Source organism: Sciurus carolinensis, chromosome 1, assembly GCF_902686445.1.
Source record: "Sciurus carolinensis chromosome 1, mSciCar1.2, whole genome shotgun sequence".
Lineage (NCBI taxonomy): Eukaryota > Metazoa > Chordata > Mammalia > Rodentia > Sciuridae > Sciurus > Sciurus carolinensis.
Genome location: NC_062213.1, coordinates 189,805,399 through 189,827,206, shown reverse-complemented (window position 1 = coordinate 189,827,206; position 21,808 = coordinate 189,805,399). Strand labels below are relative to the sequence as shown.

Genomic DNA, 21,808 nt, shown 5'->3' with positions numbered 1-21,808 from the left:
TTCCTGATATGAGTAATGATGAATGGTCTCTTAAATGAGGTGATGGATGAAGAGTGGGTGTTAGTTTCATGTTGCTACCATAACAAATTTAGTGCCTTCAAACAATACAAGTTTATCATCTTACAGTTCTACAGATCAAAAGTCTAATACAGATCCCACCATGCTAAAATCAAGGGGTTGGCAGTGCTGTGTTTCTTCTGCAGACTGTAGAGTAGAATTCATTTTCTTGCTATTCCCAGCTTCTGGAGACTGCTGCATTTCTTGGCTCTTGTCGCCCTTCCTCTGACTTTAGGGTCAGCAACAGTGGGTACAGTCCCTTTCACACCTCCATTTCTCTAGTTCTCTGCAGCCAGGAAAGCTTCTCTGATTTTAAGGATTCAATGTGAATAATCCAGTATAATCTCTCCTATCTCAAGACCCTTAATAATTGACTCCATGGCACAGTGGATAGTATATTGGACTTTCAGCCAAATCTGCAGTCTACATTCAAGGCCCTTAATCTTAATCACATCTGCAAGGCCCTTAACCTTAATCACACCTGCAAAGTCCCTTTTGCCACCTAAAATTACATATTCATCAGTTTTAGAGAATTAGGATGCAGGTGTCGATAGCTGTAGGGGTCCATTTTTTCGTTTGCCACAAGTACTCAGTTTAGCACTATGCCTAGCTCTTTGTAAACCCTCAGTAAGTGTCAGTCATTCAAAGCCCTTGGTGCTCTGTGAGATTCCAAGGTGAAGCTTTAGCCCCTCGGCACAAGTAATTTACAGTCAGGTGGGTAAATGAAAGAGCTAAGGACAGAAATAATTCTGACCCAGAGTGACATGAGATGTGTGGGGTTTTACCCAAGTGTCATGGGAAGGCTAAAGGCCTCAGGTCAGCAAGTGATCTGGCAAGTTTGAACAGAGATATGTCAGTCATGTACACAAGTGGAGAACCTGTGAGGAAATGGGTTTCAATCCAGATGAGAATATTTACAGGGCAGGGAGTAAAAGGGAAGGAGAAGGCAGAGGAAAAGCCTTTTTTGACAAGGCAGCTGGGAGATTAGACTTGTCCATATCTCTCAATTTTTCCCCACTAGTCCCACTAACTGGACTCACTCGGTCATTTAGGCAACAGATACATGCCAGGCACTTGTGCCTGGGCTTGGGGATTCAGTAAACTAATCCATAAAGCCTGCTTTCTCAGGGCTGGTGGAAAAAAAACAACTATATCAATACTGAGTCATAATACAATATGACATTAGGAGCCCTTGGGAATGTACTTTCTCCTTCCATACTTCACAGGACAGGGAAGAAACTACCTGTAAACTGAGACCTGAAGAATGAGTTGGTTAGGAAGCTTTGGGTCACAAGTAACAACCCAACTCAAATTACCTTAAAAAATAGTGAACTGATTGACTCACTTAACTGGAAGGGCAGGAGTAAGTCAGTGTCAGGGTTGGTTATTCTGATTGGTCTCACTCCATTTTTTAATGATCCCTTGGCTAAACTTTGCATGGTTATTTTACTCTCAAACTAATTTCCCTCATGATGGCAAAATGTATGCAGCAAGTTCAGGTGTCATGTCAGTATCCCTGAGCATTCAGAGGAAGACAGACATCTTTTCCATTGACTGTCACCTGAAAATGAAAAAACTCCTTTTCAAGAGGTTCCCAGCACCTGTTCCCCATTGTGTCCAATAGGGGTCACAGGTTCATTTCACTGCCATTCCTTGTGGCCAAGTGTCTGCCACATCCTATTTGGTTTAGTCCTGAGTTCCTGAACCCATTACTGTGGCAAGAACAATGAGTTTGTGCTTCCTAAAACATCTGATTTGAGGCAGGGAGATAATAATGAAATGTAAATCAGGGTGTTCTTCAGAAAGAAGGAAGGTGAAGAAACAGAAAGAATGTTTGTAGTAATGCCTAGTGACTTGTTCTCTCCTACCATGTGAGACTCAGTGTACCTTCTGCTTATTCACGAATACTCTGTCCTCATAACCCTAATGTTGCTATTCTCTCTTCTCTCTGCATCCTTTCACCTTCAGCATCTCTGCATTTCTCAATTCAAATCCCTAGGATCAAGACTCTAGCCCAGTTTACTTTACTGCACCAGACTTCAAAAGACTAAAGACTTTGGTATACTGTCATGCCCAGTGTCCAAATAGTACCTGGCTTGCAGTACATACTTGATAAATATAAGTAAACAAATGAAAGATTATTCTTCTAGTTATTTGACTGCCCTTGGGTCAGATGCTCCTCTGGGCAAATTTTCTTGACTGAGGGTTTGTCCCTTGGAGGGGCCATTGACATATTCCTTCTGGTGGTAGAAGCAGAAATATTTTGGATCTCACATCTACTTCTTGCTGCTATCTGAACATTAGTTGCCTTTTCTACAAGATGGGATCAATGAAACCTTCCCTTTGTAGCTCAGAGGTTCCCAGCATCAGGTGAGGTTGTGATTATGAAAGCACTTTATACGTGATAGTATGCCAAGCAGTGTATCAATTCTGGCCACCCACATACTGTAGAAAGCACTGAAGATGAGAAGACCCATCAATGCTGGGGACATAGCTCAGTGGTAAAGCACTTGCCTAGCATGCATGAGGCCTTGGTTCAATCCCCAATATCACAAAAACAGCAGAACAAAACAAAAAGAAAGGCAAGTTTTTCTGCTCACTTCCACAGCTAACTGGCTCTCTTCTTGTCCCTTGCCATTTGCCTCCCCAGGGTCACTCAGGATGTGTCAACTGTCTGGAGTGGAATGAGAAAGGAGAGTAAGTATGAGCTAGAGAGTTCTGAAGGGGAGGGGTAAAGAAGCTGAGAGAAGGGGCTTCTTTCCTTCGAGTGGATCTAAGTGAAAAAAACTACTCTCTTCTTATGTTTAGCCCATAACTTTCAACATGGTTAAACATTAATCCACTTAGATGGAAAGGTGGGTGACCATCCAAACTCTGTTTTTTGTTGTTGTTGTTGTTGTTGTTTGTTCGTTTGTTTGTTTGTTTTAACTAGTCAGTATATTCAAGGATAATGGGAAATTCTTAGTTTTTTGTGGCCCAACTCCTTATCAGCTGGGAATGTGAAAGAGGGAGCCTGGGAATTTGAGGAGAGGTCAAAGCCCCTCATTCTGCTTGCAGCTTGCTGGCCTCTGGTTCCGACGACCAGCACACAATTGTGTGGGACCCGCTGCACCACAAGAAGCTGCTCTCCATGCACACAGGACACACTGCAAATATCTTCTCTGTCAAGGTGAGCCAGACAAACCAGAGAACAAGTGATAAGGTGGTGGACTTTGGGCATGGTCTTGTTGGCATGTGTGGGTTCCATGTACCTTCTGGGGTCACAGACCCCCCCCACCATGGTTTGAGCTCTTGATGGTGATGCCTGAAACCTCATCTCTTTCCATGCCCTTCTTTGTCTTTTAGAACCAAGAAGCCAACTCAAAATAGATTTATAATTATCTGAGCATTGAGTGTGGGGGGATGATTCTGAGCTTGAACAATTTTTTACAAAGGAAGTAGTAATTGATGTTACCATTCAATTAAATAATTGATTTTTTAAAAAAGAGGCTCGGTGTGGTGGTACATGCATATAATCACAGCCACTTGGGAGGCTGAGGCAGGAGGATTGCAGATTCACGGCATGTTTGGGCAACTTAGTGAAATCCTGTCCCAAAGTAAAAATTTTTAAAAGACTGAGAATGTAGTTCAGTGGCAGAGCAATTGCCTAGCCAGCTTGCACCCTGGGTTCAATCCCCAGCATGCATGCGTATGCACACACACACACACACACACACACGCACACACGCACACACACGCGCACACACACACACACAAGTGACCAGATACCTGAAAAGAAAGTAAATTAGAGGGGCTGGGGAGATAGCTCAGTCAGTAGAGTGCTTGCCTTGTAAGCACAAGGCCTTGGGTTCGATCGCCAGCACCCAAAAAAAAAAAAAAAAAAAAAAAAAAGAAAAGAAAAAAAGTAAATTACAGAACTCAACACCTACTTATTTCCCAGATACCCGAACCATAACATAGATTTAAGAACTCAAAATATATTTCTTTCCTTAAATTTTGCTCTTTCCCAAGTTTCATTTCTCACCTCCTGTTCCAGGGCCCAATTCCAGATGAATTTGTTTTAGAGACATAACGATGACAATTCACCTCTTACATGACCAACAGAGACTGCTTTCTGCCCCTGCAAAGTTTTAGTTTGTGCATTCAGACTTGGGGAAGGGGATCTGAGCCATCAATTTTACATCATGGAGAACAAAATGTTGACTTTTTAATACAACCTCATGGTAAGACTTTAGGCAAGTCACTTACACATAGCTCATCAGCCTCCTCTTCTGTTTAAAAAGAAAGACAAGTGTAGAAAAGGATTCTGTCTTTGGGTAGTCAAAACACTAGATATATTTACAGTATTTCACCTATGCCCTCCCCCTAGTGGCAACTACAGTATATGACGTTTGGTAGCAGCTATAGGCCCATAGCCATGGCCCGGGCTTTCCTGTTTATTTCTGCTCTGCATGGAGTATATGCTATCACCAGACAGGATTAAAAACTACTGATTTCCCTGAAGATGATTGAATTCTGTCTATTTCATCTATCCCTGTCTAATGCACCAGTGGAGAAGCATATATGGAAAAAGTGGATTGTTGCTCTTGCATAAACATTTAGAGCCAAGAAGAAGTGCAGCTATTTAAATGCAGAATGATGCCCCCCTCAGTACCACTGCTCAGCCTTAGTATGGGTTGGGACGAACTTTGAAGTTCAAAAGCAAAAAAAACAAGTTTGATATGGTGGTACATGCCTGTAACCCCAGCTACTTGGGGAGTTGGAGGATCACAAATTCCAGGCAGCCTGAGCAATTTAGTGAAACCCTGTCTCAAAATTAAAAAAAAAATATGTAAGAAAGGTTTGTGATGCAACTCAGTAGCAGAGCACTTGCCTAGCATGTGTGAGACCCTGGATTCAATCCCTAATACTGAAAAAGAAAATTCAGTCTTTTGAACTCAAAAGAAGTTAGGCAACTCAAAGTTAGGTGATAAAATGACCTACTTTTATTCCCCTTATTTGAAGCAGTGTTTGTGACTCTTTTGATCTTGCCAGATGTCATCTAGAGTATGATATTCCTGACTTCATCATTATAGTGGGACTCTCGTTTTGTTTTGTTTTGTTTGGATACTGGGGATCAAACTTAGGGCCTCACATGCGTTAGGTAAGCACTCTTCCACTGCGCTGCACCCCCTGCCGCAGAACTCATTCTTAGTTACGTAGAGATGAATTTCTTGGTAGTCAGATCTTTCCCAAGGTCCTACATTTGAGCCATTTTCGCTGTTATTATAAGGAGTGAAGCTCTGAGCATTTCTGCAAATGTCCCTTTTTTCTTTTTAGATTACTTCTTAGAAGTGAAAGTTTTAGGTTAAAATATAGGAACAGCTTTTTGTCTTTGTTACCTATTGACAGATTATTATCCAGAAACAGTTGAACCAATTTAAAACAGCTACTACCTTAAAATTCCCTGAAAGTTATTTTCTCCTTAGGACTAATTTGTTACTTAATTCTTAGGTTATTAAATAGTCATGGTGGACTAGGGGTATAGCTCGGTGGTAGAGCACATGCTTAGCATGCATCATCATCATCAATAAATACGTAAATAAATGAGGCGGTATGGCATGTGGGAGTCAGGCAGATGAGTTTGAACCTGGTCCTGCTGCATATTAGTACTGAAACTCAATTTTTAAACTTATTTATTTAGGTGCTGGGGGTTGAACCCAGGATCTCTCATATGCTGAGCATGTGCTCTACCACTGAGTTACATCCCAACCCCCAAATCCCAATTTTTTTTTTTTTTGTGGTATTGAGGATTGAACCCAGGGTATGAGGCAAGCACTTTACCAACTGAGCTATATCCCCAGCCCCAAATCCTAATTTTTAATGAGTTCTTTTTAAGTGTGAGTAAGATAAAGTTCCTGCCTAGTATCTAGTACATGGAAAATTTTTAGAAAATTGTAACAACTGTGATTATCATTTACTCTTACTTGGGGAAGAATCAAAGGAAAAGGGTTCCTCAAGTAGTTCAACTTGGCATAGGTCATGACCATGTTGGCAAAATTAAAGTGTGTATCTTGATTTTGACCTTTAGGCCTATAGGCTGCTATCTGATATCTAAGAGAGAGAGAGAGAGAGAGCGTGAGAGAGAGAGATAGCGTAAGTGTGTGTGTGTGTATGCATGTATATGTGAATTGTCTTGATGAAATTATTATCTTGCCTGATGTGGAGAGGAAACAGGGGTGCTGACATCCTGGCTCATCTCCTTCAATGGCTGGCTTTGTCCCTACCACCACTCTCTTCTTCAATCTTTCCTGAGCAGTTCCTGCCTCATGCTGGGGACCGCATCTTGATCACGGGAGCAGCTGACTCCAAGGTGCATGTCCACGACCTGACTGTAAAGGAGACTATCCACATGTTTGGAGACCACACAAACCGGGTGAAGCGCATCGCCACAGCACCCATGTGGCCCAACACGTTCTGGAGTGCTGCTGAGGATGGGCTTATCCGGTAAGGATCTGGGCACTGAGTGGCCTGTGCTTGCCCTGCTCCGCGTGCATGGTGATTCCCCATCCCATCTGCTCACAATAGTTCCTTCTATAGGCCTGGTTCCTCCTTCCAGCAGAGGTTCAGCCTCATTTTTCTGCCCAGGGCAGTTGCTGGTACAAACTCAGGTGGGAACATTTGCTTACCCCACCTTCACCATCCTCTGTCTCTGTCCTCCTCCATACTACCCCCAGGCCCACTGACCTTCTCCCACCACCTCAGATGCCCAGGTCTCTGCCATCTCTATGTATTCATACTTGCTGTTTTTTCTTCCTCGATTCTCTGTCCACAGCTCTTTACATGTCTGACTCTCAGCTTGAGTCACCTCTTTAGAAATACCTTGTCTGACTATCCATTTAAAGTAGATAGACATTATTCTGTTTCATAACCCTAATTTCATCCTCTATAACTTTAATCACCACCTGTACTTTATTTTTGCTTGTTGGTTTACATTTTTGTCTGTGTCTACACTTGAATAGTAAATTCTCTTAGAGCAACTCCATGTCTGTCTCATTCTTGGTAGTGTCCCTAGAACAGTGCCTGGCACATAGAGACACTTGACACATTTCTCTTCATCAGTTTTGTCATTGAGCATATGCCTGGGACAGGGAGAGCCAGCAGAAACTGGAAAATACTTTCCCCTTTTCTTGTGCCCTATATTGTTACACATTTGCCTGTATTTCCTTCATCCTAAAATGGTATTGCTTTCTTTCTTTCTTTCTTTCTTTCTTTCCTTCCTTCCTTCCTTCTTTCTTTCTTTCTTTCTTTCTTTCTTTCTTTCTTTCTTTCTTTCTTTCCTTCTTTCTTTCTTTCTTTCTTTCTTTCTTTCTTTCTTTCTTTCTTTCTTTCTTTCTTTCTTTCTTTCATGTGGCACTGAGGATTAAACCTAGGGCCTCCTGCATGCCAGGCATGCACTATACCACTAAGTTACATTCCCAGTATCCCCCCCAATCATACCTTTTTGAAATAGGGTCTCATTATGTTGCCCAGGCTGGTCTCAGACTTGTAGACTAAAATGATCCTCCCATCTAAGCCTCCCAAGTAGCTGGGATTCCAGGTGCACACTGCAGCACTCAGCTATCCTTGCCCTTCTTGAACCCCTTTCTTCACATGTGACCTTATAATGGTTTCATATCTCCCCAACCTGCTTTAATCTGCCTCCCTTGAGTTCCTATAGGACTTTGTCTCTCTTCACTGTTACAGAAGAGAAGTCTTTAAGTCATGTGTAAGCTATAACACAGGAGTGATGAGCAGGCCATTGAAGTCAGAACTGGGGTGAAATCCTACCTCTCACTCAGCATTTGGAGAAGATCACTTCACCCCTGAACCTCAGTTTCCTTATATGTAAAATGGGAATAATCTCAGTATTTCCTTTGTTGATCTGAGCATTAAAATTGAGATAGTACATGTAAAACTTTAGCATGGTACTTAGGAAGTACTCGATCAGTGGCATGTACACTTGTTTAACCTAACTGACCAGATTGCCAGGGATGGCTGGTAGAAGCTGAGCATCTAGGGCACTGGGTAGGATCCTAGGGACTGAGGCAAATTCAATCAGGAAAGGTACAATAGCAGCAGGTGAACTTAAGCTGGGCCTCCAGAACAGAGGGATTTGGATGATCCAGGAAAGTCTGAGTGACTTCCTCAGTATGAGTAGAGTTTACGGAGGCAGGGATGAAAGTGGCATGGATAGGATAGAGAATTCTATAGTTATAATTGACCCACATTTAGAAAAAATGTGGGATTTGGTAAAAACAAAATATTGAGGAATACATTTTGTGGGACAGAGGACAGGAGAGTGCTATAAAACTATTTTCAGAAGAACATTCTGGTGAGGATGGCTTAATAAAGGCAAACAGCAAAGAGATTGTTGTAGATGTTTAGGTAAGAGGAAGGTGAGCATATGGGTGATGTCCCTCCCAACTCTTTGGAGGTAACTGTATTATAAGCAAAAAAAGTTCTCCAAGCTGGAGAGTAGGAATGTGCTGCTGCTGGATGTGTTTGGCATCCCCTTCACCACGTGGCTGGGATTGTTTTTCTAGATAGCTCTTAGATGATACCCAGATTCATTCATATTCATTCTCTCTCTCTCTCTCTCTCTCTCTCTCTCTCTCTCTCTCTCTCTCTTCTCTCTTCCATCTATATCCCCTTGTTTCTTGAAAGAAACTAGACTAGGAAGGAGCAGAGCAGAATAGTCTAAATCCAGTCTTGGCAAGTCAGCCCTGTTCTACACCTAGGGACAATACTAGACACACAGCATGTTTTCACTAAGCATTGTAATCAGTGGTAGTATAATAGTAACAATAATACATCTGTAAAATAAATACAGTAGTATATGCCCTAAGGAGTTACATAGGATAAAAAAGAATGTGCGAGAAGCCTACTACAGGGATCTGGCACACAGTGGGCACTAAGAAATGGAAGAGTGGTTTTGGCATTCTTATTATTTACATATGGGTCCAAAGCCCTCCCAATCCATGCACAACAAGGACTCTGCTTCTCCCTTGCTTTCCACACAAAGACCCCTACCCCTAACTTTGTCCTCTCTCACAGCCAGTACGATCTTCGGGAAAACAGCAAACACTCAGAGGTGCTGATTGACCTGACAGAGTACTGTGGCCAGCTGGTGGAAGCCAAGTGCCTCACAGTCAATCCCCAGGACAACAACTGCCTGGCAGTAGGGGCCAGTGGGCCCTTCGTGAGGCTCTACGACATTCGCATGATCCATAACCATAGGTATGGTTCACTCAGCCTCCTGGGGCAAGGCCTTAGGAACTGGCCATCGCTTTCCTTCATCTCCATGCCCTCTTAGTTTTATTTATTTTTTTTTTTTAACTTTGTGATTTAAAACATCAATATATGCTTATTTTGAAAAATGTGGAAAATATAACAAATTACCTGAAATCCCATGACCTGAAAGAAATCACTGTATGTATTCTCTGCTAGTTATTTTAACATGATTGTACAGTTAGTTTTATGCATGTAATCTCTTTGTGCTTATGTTTTATCTTATTCTTAAAAAAAAAAAAAGTAAGAATATACTCAGCACCCCCATCCTCACAGCAGTCCCAAACCTGAGTGACTCCTGCCCTGGCTATGGCTTTCTGTGATTTGGGGGACAGGTGCAACAATACCTGGCCTGCTTTATTTTCATTCATGAGTGTGGGTGACCACTGATGTCCCTCCCACACTACATGGCTCGGAGTGGGCCTTGGGCCTTAGCTCTGACATCTGTAAAATGGGGAATATGAGGTGGCCTTGAGGTCCAGACAGGACCTCCTTGGTAAAGCACTGAAATGTCTGTGTCCACACCTGGCTAGATGGACTTTGGAGTCACTTAGGTAAGGAAGAAAGGTGCCCCCTTTATTTCTCAGGGACCCAAACTTAGGCATCCTTTAGGGGAGTCTGGTCTGTCTAGCCAGGGCCAGGGCTAGAATTTCTTGTTCTTTTTTTTTTTTTTTTTTTTTTTTTGGGGGGGGGGGTGTTTTTTTTTTGTTGTTGTCATTGTTATTGTTTTTAGAGTTTTAGCCTATCTTCTTTTCCTTCCCACCAGAAAGAGCATGAAGCAGAGCCCATCAGCAGGTGTACACACCTTCTGTGACCGGCAGAAGCCCCTTCCTGATGGTGCAGCCCAGTATTACGTAGCAGGTAGGGCCCAACCTGACTCTGGCCCCAAACTCTTGGCTGGATGCTGACTCTCTCTGGGGCAGTGCAGTGGGTCAACATGCCATTCTGGTCAAGAGCAAGAGTTTTAGAGTCAGACAGATCTTTAATCCTGACTCTCATGCTAAACTTCAGTAAATTACTTAACCTTAATGAGTTTCTTTTCTGTAAAATGGGGTTGTAATATATGAGATAAAGCATGTAAAGCAGCCAGCCTAGTGCTGATCATAGGGCTCAACACTCGTAGCTGCTTCTATGATGAAGTTGGGTGCTAAGGTTTTCAATTCAGGTATCTTCACACAATCTCCTGCCCCTTCGAGAGGGACTGAGAGTCTAATTCTAGGGTAATGGGCTCTTTCCTCCAGGTCACCTGCCAGTGAAGCTGCCTGATTATAACAACCGTCTTAGAGTGCTGGTTGCCACCTACGTGACCTTTAGCCCCAATGGCACGGAGCTGCTAGTCAACATGGGAGGGGAACAGGTAGGTTCAGCTGCCTCATGTCACTACTGCATCACCATCCCATATCCAGCAAACCAGGCCTGTGTACCTTACCCCCACCACCCTGAGGTGGACAGAAGTAACAGCCTCATTGCAAATGACATTACCATGCAATGTGGGAGTGGCATGGCATCATAAGAGTACTGAGTCTCTCTCTGTGTCTTTCTCTCCTTCTATTTTCTTTTTCTTTCTTTCTTTTTTCTTTTTTTTTAAATTGCAGTACTTGGGATTGAACCCAGGGGTGTTCTGCCACTGAGCTACATCCCCAGCCCCTTTTTATTTTTTATTTTGAAACAGGTTCTTGGTAAATTGCCCAGGCCAGGCAACCTGTGATCCTTCTGCCTCAACCTCCTGAGTCACTGGGATTACAAATGTGCATCACTTCACCTGGCTTATTTTTTAATGAACTAGGTAGATATATGATAGGATGAGATTTTGGTTAAGAGTACAGGCTTTGAAATTGACAGATCTATCTCCATTCATGGCCCACTGTTTTCTAGCTGTGTACTGTGACTTTGAGCAAGTACCTTTATTTTTCTGAGCCTCAGTTTTCCTCATCTGCTGTTTTCCTAGGAGAAAATCCCTGGGCCTCAGAGCACACAGTCAAGCTGTGGTTTAGGGCCAGTTTTGAGAATGTTCTTTGATAATAGGTTGCTAAACCTTCTGTTTATGTGCTCTCAGGGTATTTAGTTAGTCTTCCATAAATTATTTTATTCTACTGAGCACTCATTGTGGGACTAGAGTTATCTTAAACATAGCATGCATGAGGCCTTGGGTTGGATCCCCAGAACCAGAATACTAGTAAATATAGGGGAGACAATGCAAATATGATCCTCCTCAGGATGACAGGAGACAAGGCAAGGAAATTGTGATGACATTATAGGCAAGGCATGAATATATACCAAAGAAATGGGCTGGAGAATGGGTGAGCACCTAAGTTCAGAATAGTCCTCTGGCTTCACAAAGCTAAGCATCACCTGGCCTGAAGGTGGCATAAGGGTAAGTGGGGAGGCTATCTAGCAGAGTGTTTCAGAGCCAGACAGACATGGGTTTGAGTCCTGGCTGTGCCATGTGCTGCTTCTTTGATCCTGGATAAATTTCAAATTTTGAGCCTGTATTTCTTCATTTGCAAAAGGGATGATTATAATAGTATCCTCCATGTGGTAGTTTCTAGGATGAAATGAGTCAATATTAAAAAAAAATACTTAGCAGAATTCTGGAAAAAGTAAGCATTCAATAAGTGTTAAGTTAATAATAGATAATATTTACCTACTGAGAGAAGTAACTAGCCGTGTTACTTTAAGCAAGTTGCATCTCCTTTCTGCAGCCTCACTTTTCCTATCAAAGACATTTAGCTTTGTGACCTCAAGACATTTAGCTTTGTGACCTCTGAACTTTTTTCCAATTTGAGCACTTGATTCTAATTAATGACAGTGTTTCAATTAGGGCTTTGGGTAGATCGAACAGCCCTTCCCAAGGACCTGAAGGAACAAGGAAGATTTTCCTGCCTGAAGTTCACTTCCTGGGCTAGCTCTGTGACTCCTGTGCTCAGCAGTCACTGTATCCTGAAGTCCCGGTTCTTGAGAACCGCCGTAGCCTTGTGAGTGGTTCCACCACATCCATGCCTCATAGCCTTCATATCTTTTTTTGACCCTCAACTTTAGGTCTATTTGTTTGACTTGACTTACAAGCAGCGGCCATACACCTTCCTCTTGCCTAGAAAATGCCACTCCTCAGGGGGTAAGTCCTTCCTAGGGTATCTCTGCTGAGGTGGGGTGGGTAGCTTGAACACCAGCTGCCTCTGCTGGGAAGCCTGCCCATTACTCTGAACTGTGGCTACAGTATTCCAAAAGCAGCAGGTCTTCGTTGATCCTGTTCCTACAGGAAGAAGGAAGATAACAGTAGGTCAGAGATCTGTTCCAGGGCTTTGCATCAAAGCCCTTTTGCTTCCCTCTGAAAACAGGTTCTTCCCACAGCTTGACTCTTGAGGACCTGAGTAGTTGCCTTTCCTCTTTGCATCTTGGCTTACTAACTTTTTCTGGGTCCTACAGTTGATACAGGCACCTTCTTACCCCTCATCTCTCCCTGTCTCCAGCTAAGGGAAATGACATGCTAAAGCTGTGTCCCTTGCTAGCCAGCAGAGGGCGTGCAGGCTTTTCTTTATGCCTTTGCCTGCTGATCTGTCCAAATTTGGGTCCCTGGGACTGGGTCTTACCTTGGCAGAATAGTCCTACAGTGGAACCATCAGACCCTGTGATGGAAGCTGAAGGGCTGCAGAGAAGAAACGAGGGCCTTATCCTGAGTTGTCTTTCTCCCCATCCTGCCAGAAGTCCAGAACGGCAAGATGTCTACCAATGGTGTGTCCAACGGCGTGTCTAATGGCCTGCACCTTCACAGCAACGGCTTCCGACTGCCAGAGAGTAGGGGGCATATCAGGTGAGGCCAGCAGACCCATTCAGTCCTCCAAGCCTCAGTTACACCTGATGAACTTGAGGGAAGAATATGTCCTATAAATCTTACCCCTGACCTGCACCCAGGCACACATCCCAGAGGGTAGAGATGGGCAGAAAGCTTCTTGGAGGGTGGCTGATGGTCCCATGGCCTCTCCTACCTAGTAGGATACCAGTCATGCTCAGACTGAAGCTCCGTCCCTTGACAGTAGCGAGGGACAGGGCCCACAGGCTAGCTGCCTCTGCACTAAACTATCTCCAAATTGAGGTTCCAAACAGATGATCCTCCCCCATTGTATTATTCCCCGCCCTATAGCATATTCCTGCCTCTATTCTGTGCCAGGTCTTGTGCTGGCTTGGGTACATCATGGTCAAATTTTCTATCCATTCAGATAAGCAATTGTCCATAGAGAGATTCATATGAGGAACATGGGTGGCCATAAGGTTCAGCTTAGCATGTAGGCAGGTAGTGTCAGCTACTGTCATGCCCAAGAGTTTTATTAAGAATTGCCTTAAGCTGAGTGTGGTGGCTCATGCCCATAATCCCAGTGGCTCGGGAGGCTGAGGCAAGATGATCATGAGTTCAAAGTCAGCCTCAGCAACTTAGCAAGGATCTAAACAACTCAGTAAGACTGTCTCTAAATAAAATACCAAAAAGGGCTGAAGATGTGGCTGAGTGGTTAAGTGCCCCTGGGTTCAACACCCAATACCAAAAAAAAAAAAAAAATTGCCTTAAGCTGCGCCAGGTGCAGTGGGGCATGCCTATAATTCCAGCTGTTGGGGAGGCTAAGGCAGGAGGATTGCAAATTCAACACCACACTCAACAGTTTAACAAAGCCCTGAGAAACTTTTTTTTTTTTTTTTTTTTTTTTGGGTGCTGGGGATCGAACCCAGGGCCTTGTGCTTACAAGGCAAGCACTCTACTGACTGAGCTATCTCCCCAGCCCCCAGCCCCAAGCCCTGAGAAACTTAATGAGACCCTGTCTCGAAATTTAAAAATTTTTAAAAGGACTGGGGATGTGGCTCAGTGGCTTGAACCCTGGGTTCAATCACTGGTACAAAAAGAAAAAATTGCCTTAAGCCAGGTGCAGTGGCACACACCTATAATTCTGGGAAGCTGAGGCAGGACGATCACAAGTTCAAGGTCCATCTGGGCAACTTAGCAAGACCCTGTCTCAAAATAAAAATTAAAAAGGGCTGGGGATGTAGCTCAGTGATAGAGGGTCCCTGGGTTCAACCCCCAATACTGCAAAAGGAACTGCCTTAAGGCCATTTAGGATGAATTCATTCCTGCCTCTTTATTCAATGACTCACAGCTTTGGAAGTGTGCCTGTTTCCTCTTAGGTTAATAGGTAATAACCCAGGTCAGGGACAGGAGTGGCCCCCTCTTCTAGATGGTAGTGCAGATCACAGGGGCTGAGAAAGCCTGCCTGACCCTCAAACAGTGCTTCAGACGTCTGGAGGGCTGCTCTGACCTTTGACTTTTCTGACTTGGCACTGCTTCCCTTACAGCCCCCAGGTGGAGCTGCCCCCATACCTGGAGCGCGTGAAGCAGCAAGCCAATGAGGCTTTTGCCTGCCAGCAGTGGACCCAGGCCATTCAGCTTTACAGCAAGGCTGTGCAGAGGGCCCCTCACAATGCCATGCTCTATGGTAACCGAGCTGCTGCCTACATGAAGCGCAAGTGGTAAGTGGGCCTGCAGAGGGGACCTGGGCTAGAACAAGGGATGAAGCAGCTGGACCACAAAGGCAGCAGGCCTAATGGAACCGAGTTGCCAAGGCATCCAGAGAGGGAACACTGCTACCTGGGCCTAGGCCTCTCCTCCCCACTCCAGGCTGACAGTAGGCAGGTGAACCAAGTCTCAAACACCAAGGAAGCTCAAAGCTAAGTGGACAAATTCACAAGTAGTTCCAACATAATGCTTTGTTATAAAGTTCTGTGGCCACTGAGGAAGTAGGAGTTGAGAGAATGATTAGTCCCAACTGTTGGAGAATTTGGTCTTGAATTGGACTTTGAAGTAGCAGTGGAATCTTTCTAGGTGAAAATGAGGAGTTTGATGAATTCACTTGGTATCATCTGAAGTGGTTCTGCAGCTCCTTGCCCCTGGGGCTTGCTTTTCATATTTTTAGACCCACTATACCAAGCACAATCAAGATTCCAGAGATCTGGGGCCAGCTGTAGATCATGCTGGGGCATAGTGGTTGGTGGTAAAGATATGGTGGTCCATATCTTGAGGAAACCATCAGGGCCCCCAGCCCTTCTGCCTGCAGCACCAGCAGGCAAGCAGACAGGCAGACCCCCATCCCCCAGCCAGGGCCAGAACTGGAGATGGATAGAGCTGGGCCCACAGCCATTTCTGCTCCGTCTGGCATACGTCGGCTCTGCCCAGACAGACAGGCCAGCTGGTGTGCCATCGTCTGGCTGAAACTAGGCAGGCCTGGGGAAGCTTAAGAAACCCACCCAAGTCAGCAGGATGTTGGTGGGGGTAGGGAAGACGCTACCCCTGTAGGCCTAGCTCAGGCATCAGGAGTTTTCCCAGGGCTCAGGTGGACTGTTCTGGGTTTTATCCTGAGGTATGTCACCTCTCTGTCCCAAGAGTTGGATACAGTGTGATAGTCCTCATCCAGGCTCTAGGCTGAGAGCTCAGCTTCAAACCTACATTCTTCTAAGAGAATTAATAATGTCCTGGGGCTGGGGAGATAGCTCAGTCGGCAGAGTGCTTGCCTTGCAAGCACAAGGCCCTGGGTTCGATCCCCAGCACCCAAAAAAAAAAAAAAAAAAAAAAAAATAATGTCCTTATTCTCTGAGCTTCTCCTATGTGCTAGGTACACAAAGTTCTGTCCTTCCGTAGCCCTGTGCTCCAAAGACCCCAGCCTCTGGGCAGGGAGTAAAGTTCCAGGCATAGTTCAGTACTGAAGAAGCAGAAAGCAGTAGGTCTTGTAAATGGTCAGGTAAAGTGTTGTGGTCACTTTAGCTGGTAATCAATGAAGTACCAGAAAGACATGGTGTTTGGGGCTGGGGGTATAGCCCAGAGATGGGGCTTGCCAAGCATGCATGAGGCCCTGGATTCCTTCCCCAGCAGCACAAAAAAAAAAAAAGAAAAGAAAAGACCTGATGTCTGTGTGGACTCGAAGTGTGGACAGGCTTAGACAAGGAGATGAAGGGAGGAAGATACCGTGGGGAAGGACATTCCAGGGAGATGAAATGGTGTGAACAAAGGTGTGGGGGTGGGGGATTGACTGAAGAGCTTGCTTTAGAACAGCCAATCCATTTGGCTGGAGCAGAGGGTTCGGGAAGGGACTGGCAGGAGATGAGTCTGTGAGGTAGCCTGGGGCTGGCCTGGGAAGGGCTTGGAATGCAGAGCAGTGGCGTTTGGCCTCAATTCAGTGCATGATGGGCAGCTACTAGAGAGTTTTATGCAAAAGAGGGATGCTCAGAGAGCCGTCCTTTCAGGGAGATTGATCTGGCAGTGCAAGTAGGATGGGTGAGCCCTGGGGCCAGCCTCTCAATCCCCCGATCCCCACATGCCTATCAGTGACCCCTATAATGTCACATTCTGTCCCAGTCCGGTCTCCCCAGGGCTACCATCTGCTCCTGGATGTAGACCACCCTCTGGCTCCTGGCTGGTCTCCGGTCTGGCTCTCCCCAGGAGCCTGGAGGGGCACCTTGCAGGCAGTAATTGGGTTTCCAAACAGCGTCTGCTCCTTCGTCATAGCCACTGGTTCTGACGCAGGCCATGCTATCAAAGCAGCTCTGTCTCCTACCTTCACACTGCTGAGCTGCTGGTTCCTGGTCTGAGAGTGGCTATTCCAAGGACTGGTGCTCCCTCTGGAGTGCTGTAGGGAGAGAAGGATCAGAAGGAGCCTTCCAGTGCCAGGCCTGCTTTGTCTGTGCAGGAGGGCTGTGAGCTGTGCCCTTGGTGGGGGGGCCATCAGCTCTAGGGAGTGCTTGAGTAGACCAACCCCATCCCAGCAGCAAGAGGAAAAGAAAATATGCTTCCAAAGGGGAATTGGCTCTTGTGACCTGTCTCGCTCTCCAGATGAGAGACAAGGACAGGTCTCTGGGGTCCAGGGCAGCATGCCTCCTATATTCTGGCACAGGATGAGAGAAGGAGGGACTTCTCCTTTTACCTCCGCCTGCTTTCTCTCCCCTCCAAAAAAGCTCTCCCACTTCCCTTCATCCATACTCTAGGTTGGAGAAGTGAGTGGGGACAATTTGGAGCTCCTGGCATGCTCAGCCCCCTTGCCATCAGCTTCCAGAGAGCTGACTGTGCCAGACAGTCAGGCCCCATCCTCCAGCCCCAGGAGGTAGAGGCCACAGCTGCTGCGGATCAGTCAGCCAGGACAGAGGGGGGTCTGGATGAGGGCCTCTGCCTGCTGGTCAGACCCCGAGTCCCCAGCCTGGCACTTCTGGCTTCCCCAGACCACAGAACTGTCCTTGAGGGCCCCCTGCCTTGGACATGGCTTTGAAGGCCAGCAGGGGGATTTGAGGAGGTGGATGAAGGAAGAGAGAAGGAGGGCTTGGGGAGCCTGAGGTGGGCAGGATGCCAGGCCTTCTGCTGCAGAGCTGCGGGTGCCTTGGGGGGGGGAAGTAGTGTGCAGTTGCAATCTGTGCCCAGCAGAGGGCAGCCTAACACCGGTTTTTTTGCTACCTCCCCAACTCCTCAGGGTTCCTAGTTTGCTCCTTCACATACTCGGTCTCTCAGGGAGGAAGACCTGTGCTGAGCCCCAATTCTCCTCACGCCCAACTCCCTCACCTTCAGGTTTATCAGAGGTGGGCTAGGGTGGCCACAGGAAGCAGAGGAGACGAGTAAGACTGACCCCTTGCTTACCACGGGAGCCCACCTCCAAGCCACACTCCCCTGCCTTCCAGGGACGGTGACCACTATGATGCCCTGAGGGACTGCCTGAAGGCCATCTCCCTAAACCCATGCCACCTGAAGGCACACTTCCGCCTGGCCCGCTGCCTCTTTGAGCTCAAGTATGTGGCTGAGGCCCTGGAGTGCCTGGACGACTTCAAAGGAAAGTTCCCGGAGCAGGCCCATAGCAGTGCTTGTGATGCATTGGGCCGCGACATCACAGCCGCCCTCTTCTCCAAAAATGATGGTGGTGAGTGGGCACTGACGATGGGTGGCTGTCACTTACCTGTTTGAGGGGCTGTGTGACCTTTTGCAAAGAATATGTTTCTGGGATTGGAGAGGCCTGAACTCAGGTGCTGATTCAGAAACCATGTAACCTTGAAACAGTCTCTCAGTCTGAGACTCAGTTTCCTCACCTGAAGAGGGGAAATGTTAGCACCTCCCGTTGAGGGTTTCTGTGGAGGATTGGCTCTAGCGTGCTCAAAGCACCTGTGTAGGAGGAAGCTGAACCCAGTCAGGCCATGTGGTCTCCAGCTGGGCCTTCCCACCTGCTCACAGACAGGGCCTTGGCAGCATCACTGGGCTGAGAGAGAGGCAGGAGCTGCTCATTGCCTTTGTTTCAGTCTGTGCAAATGCAGTAGAGACCACAGCACAGAGCAACAGAAATGCCTCGGTTCCCACCTGAGCTCTACCAGGTGGTAACTGTGTGGCTGTGGGTATAGCACAGCCTATGAACCACTGCCTCCCCTGCACAGAGGGCTCACGAAGCCCTGCCCAGCTCACCTCACTAGCATTGGAGAGTGGGCTGAGCACGGTAGTGTGGTTTACAAACATGGAAGTTGAGCTCACTTGAGGCAAAAAACAGAACCTTGCCTCTCTCCTTTGCGATTTACTAACCATGGGATTGGTTAATTTGTTCAATGAATAGTTATCAGACAACTACCATGTGCCAGGCACTGTGCTGGGCCCTGGAAATACAGCTGTGACCCTGTCAAATGAGGTTTCACTGTTGGTAGAGTTGGTAGCTTCATAAAGGAACCAAGCACTAAAAGAGACAAAGAGAATGACGAGTACCTGGGGCCACGCGTGGCCCAGGTGTATGGGGCAGGGCTCGAGGCAATCTGGGCTCTTCAGGAACAGATGATGAAGCCAAGATCTGAGGGTCCAGAGGATACAGGTGTCTGGGAGGTGTGGAGTCCTTCGCATGGAACCAGTACATACAAAGAAGGCCCCAGAGCAGGTAGAAATGAAGCACCTTTAGGAAACTGAGAAAATCAGTGTGATTTTACCTGTTAATCAATCAGTACTGCAGTTGGAATCCATAAAAACTTGTTTTCCAGAGTATACAAGTATCCAGAGTATATGAGCTTGTTCCTTAAGAGCTATAAGTCTTTGTGAAAGTCACCCATTCAGGTTCCTTTTACTAGTGCCCTGCCCTACCCTACCCTGCCTCTCTTATCCACAGAAACGTTCCTTGAGCCTCTGCATTCGCAGAGCTTCCAGGCCTTTATTCCTTTGCTCAGGGAACTGAACCAAGACTCTCCTGTTTTCAAAGGTCTCCTCTTAGACATCCTCAAAAGATGGCAGGATCCAAAGATACATCTTTCTCACAACCTTTTCCCAATTCTCCAGAGTAAGGGTGGAGGCAGGTTAACGCTCAATTGTCAGTACTGGGCTGAAAACCCGGCCACAGGTGGGGAAAGGCTCTGGGGAGGGAGGGAGGGAGGATCAGAACTCTCACCTTTCCTTGCTCTCTTCCCCCAGAAGAGAAGAAGGGAGCTGGTGGTGGCGGCGGCCCAGTCCGCCTCCGAAGCACAAGCCGCAAGGACTCCATCTCAGAAGATGAGATGGTACTGCGGGAGCGAAGCTATGACTATCAGTTCCGCTACTGTGGCCACTGCAACACCACAACAGATATCAAGGAGGCCAATTTCTTTGGCAGGTCCGAGGCCCTGAACAGGAGGAGGGCACAGCCCAGTTGGTAGCAGGAATGGGGTGGGGTGGCATTGGGGCCATAATGCTTTTAGAAAAGAGCCTCAGCTCCCAGCTCTTCTCTGTACCCTTGGGCACATGGCTTTACCTCTTTCAGCCTCAGTCTCTTCACCTATGATATGAAACCATTTGAGCGGATATCATATCTGCTCATGGGGTCATAACAAGGACTAATGAGATAATCCAAGTGAAGCATCCAGTGCCTGACCATCCCTCCTCCCCAACTCGCCCGCTCTCTACATTTGACACACTTGCTTTCTTTGTCTGGTTGCTTACAGCTTCTCTCTGCTGGGGGAGGATGAGGCAAGAGCCCTCAGAGGCTGGGAATCGTGGCACGCCCATTGTGTGCTCAGAACTGTGCCCTGGTACTAAGGGACAAAGCCCATGTCTCAGATACCATCACCCCAACCCTCCTTTGTGGAGGTTCACACTAAATCTTTGGGTAGGTGAGACACATGGACATGAATCAAGAATCTCTCCACCTCTAAATGTCAGCATGTGAGGGCCTGTGCTGTGGACTGAGAGTCTGGTTCTGAGACGTCTGTGAGTGCCGAGGGAAGACTTAGGCCAGGGTGTTCTTAGAGACCTGAGGGGTGTGAGAGCCCAGCCTGGCATCACTGGGGTTACATTGTGCTTTGGAGGAGACTCTTGGAGGAACCTAGGCAGTCGCCTAGCCTAGGTTTAAGAGAACAGTGACTAGGGTCTGCAGCATGGACAGATTCCCGCCTGTGGGGGAATTTTGAGTCAAGGGCAGACCCCCGAGAGGGGGAGACTGAGTGACAACAGACTTCCCTGCTCCCTCTTGCCCTAAGCCATGTGGCCTCTATTTGAGGCTTTAGGGCAGTACCCCACCTGACCTCCCTGCCCTTTGCCCCCCGCCAGCAACGCTCAGTACATCGTCAGTGGCTCTGACGATGGCTCCTTCTTCATCTGGGAAAAGGAGACCACCAACCTAGTGCGCGTGCTCCAGGGGGATGAGTCCATCGTCAATTGCCTGCAGCCACATCCCAGCTACTGCTTCCTGGCCACCAGTGGCATCGATCCTGTCGTGCGACTCTGGAACCCCCGACCAGAGGTGAGGGTACAGGGAATGTGGCCAAAGGCAGACAGGCAAGAGGGTGGAGGGACCCTGTACAACACCTCCAGCTGAGCCTGTGAGAGCTGAAAAGAGAGTCGCACAGAAGCCAGAGGCTGCCCATGTGAGTCAGCTCAGCCTAGGGCCATGTCAGGAAGAACCCCTCAGGTCTTGGAAGCTCCAAATATAGTGGGCACTTCTGGGGGCAAGAGTTGGCTCCTGCTTTCTTGGAGCATATCCTTGAGCTAGCTGTAAAGATGAGAAGCCCCTTCATCAAGAACAGGTGCAGGAGGGCAGAGAGAACTGACCAGCGCAACCCTCATGAGAAGGATTTCCCAGGGATCCTTTCCCTTATATACCCCGGTGTGTCCACCCAGCAGCAGTTCAGAGGCCAGTCCCTCAGTCACAGGGAAGGGTGCAGGATTTGGTGTCTGGTGGGCCTTCACTCACTGCAACTTAACCATCTACACTGGAAATGGGAATGACAGCATCACTCCAAAGGTCACTGCGAGGACTCAGAAGTGGCACCTGTGGTGCCCAGCCCATGGGGCTGAGGCCAGTGTGGCCCCTCCACCCCCAGCCCCAAGCTCATTTGTGAAGCACCTCCCTGGGGAGCAGAGGGAAAGGAAGGATGAAGGCGGGGCTGTGAGCACAGGACAGAAGGGAACAGGAGGGACCTACACCTGCCCTCT

General features: G+C 47.0%; 1 protein-coding gene across 4 annotated transcripts in view; it reads left to right on the top strand.

The window, feature by feature from the left end:
• The window catches only part of Wdtc1 (WD and tetratricopeptide repeats 1), a 62,340-nt gene that overhangs the window by 38,252 nt on the left and 2,280 nt on the right, over positions 1-21,808 (top strand). For 3 of the 4 annotated variants that reach the window (XM_047557085.1, XM_047557100.1, XM_047557094.1), the window contains 12 exons: positions 2,708-2,754; positions 3,115-3,226; positions 6,356-6,543; positions 9,133-9,315; positions 10,133-10,227; positions 10,608-10,723; positions 12,406-12,481; positions 13,069-13,177; positions 14,704-14,877; positions 18,064-18,299; positions 19,814-19,991; positions 20,924-21,116. In XM_047557085.1, coding sequence (XP_047413041.1) covers positions 2,708-2,754; positions 3,115-3,226; positions 6,356-6,543; positions 9,133-9,315; positions 10,133-10,227; positions 10,608-10,723; positions 12,406-12,481; positions 13,069-13,177; positions 14,704-14,877; positions 18,064-18,299; positions 19,814-19,991; positions 20,924-21,116 — 1,707 coding nt within the window. The remainder of the gene's footprint in view (positions 1-2,707; positions 2,755-3,114; positions 3,227-6,355; positions 6,544-9,132; positions 9,316-10,132; positions 10,228-10,607; positions 10,724-12,405; positions 12,482-13,068; positions 13,178-14,703; positions 14,878-18,063; positions 18,300-19,813; positions 19,992-20,923; positions 21,117-21,808) is intronic. The other variant, XM_047557108.1, reaches the window with a different exon arrangement.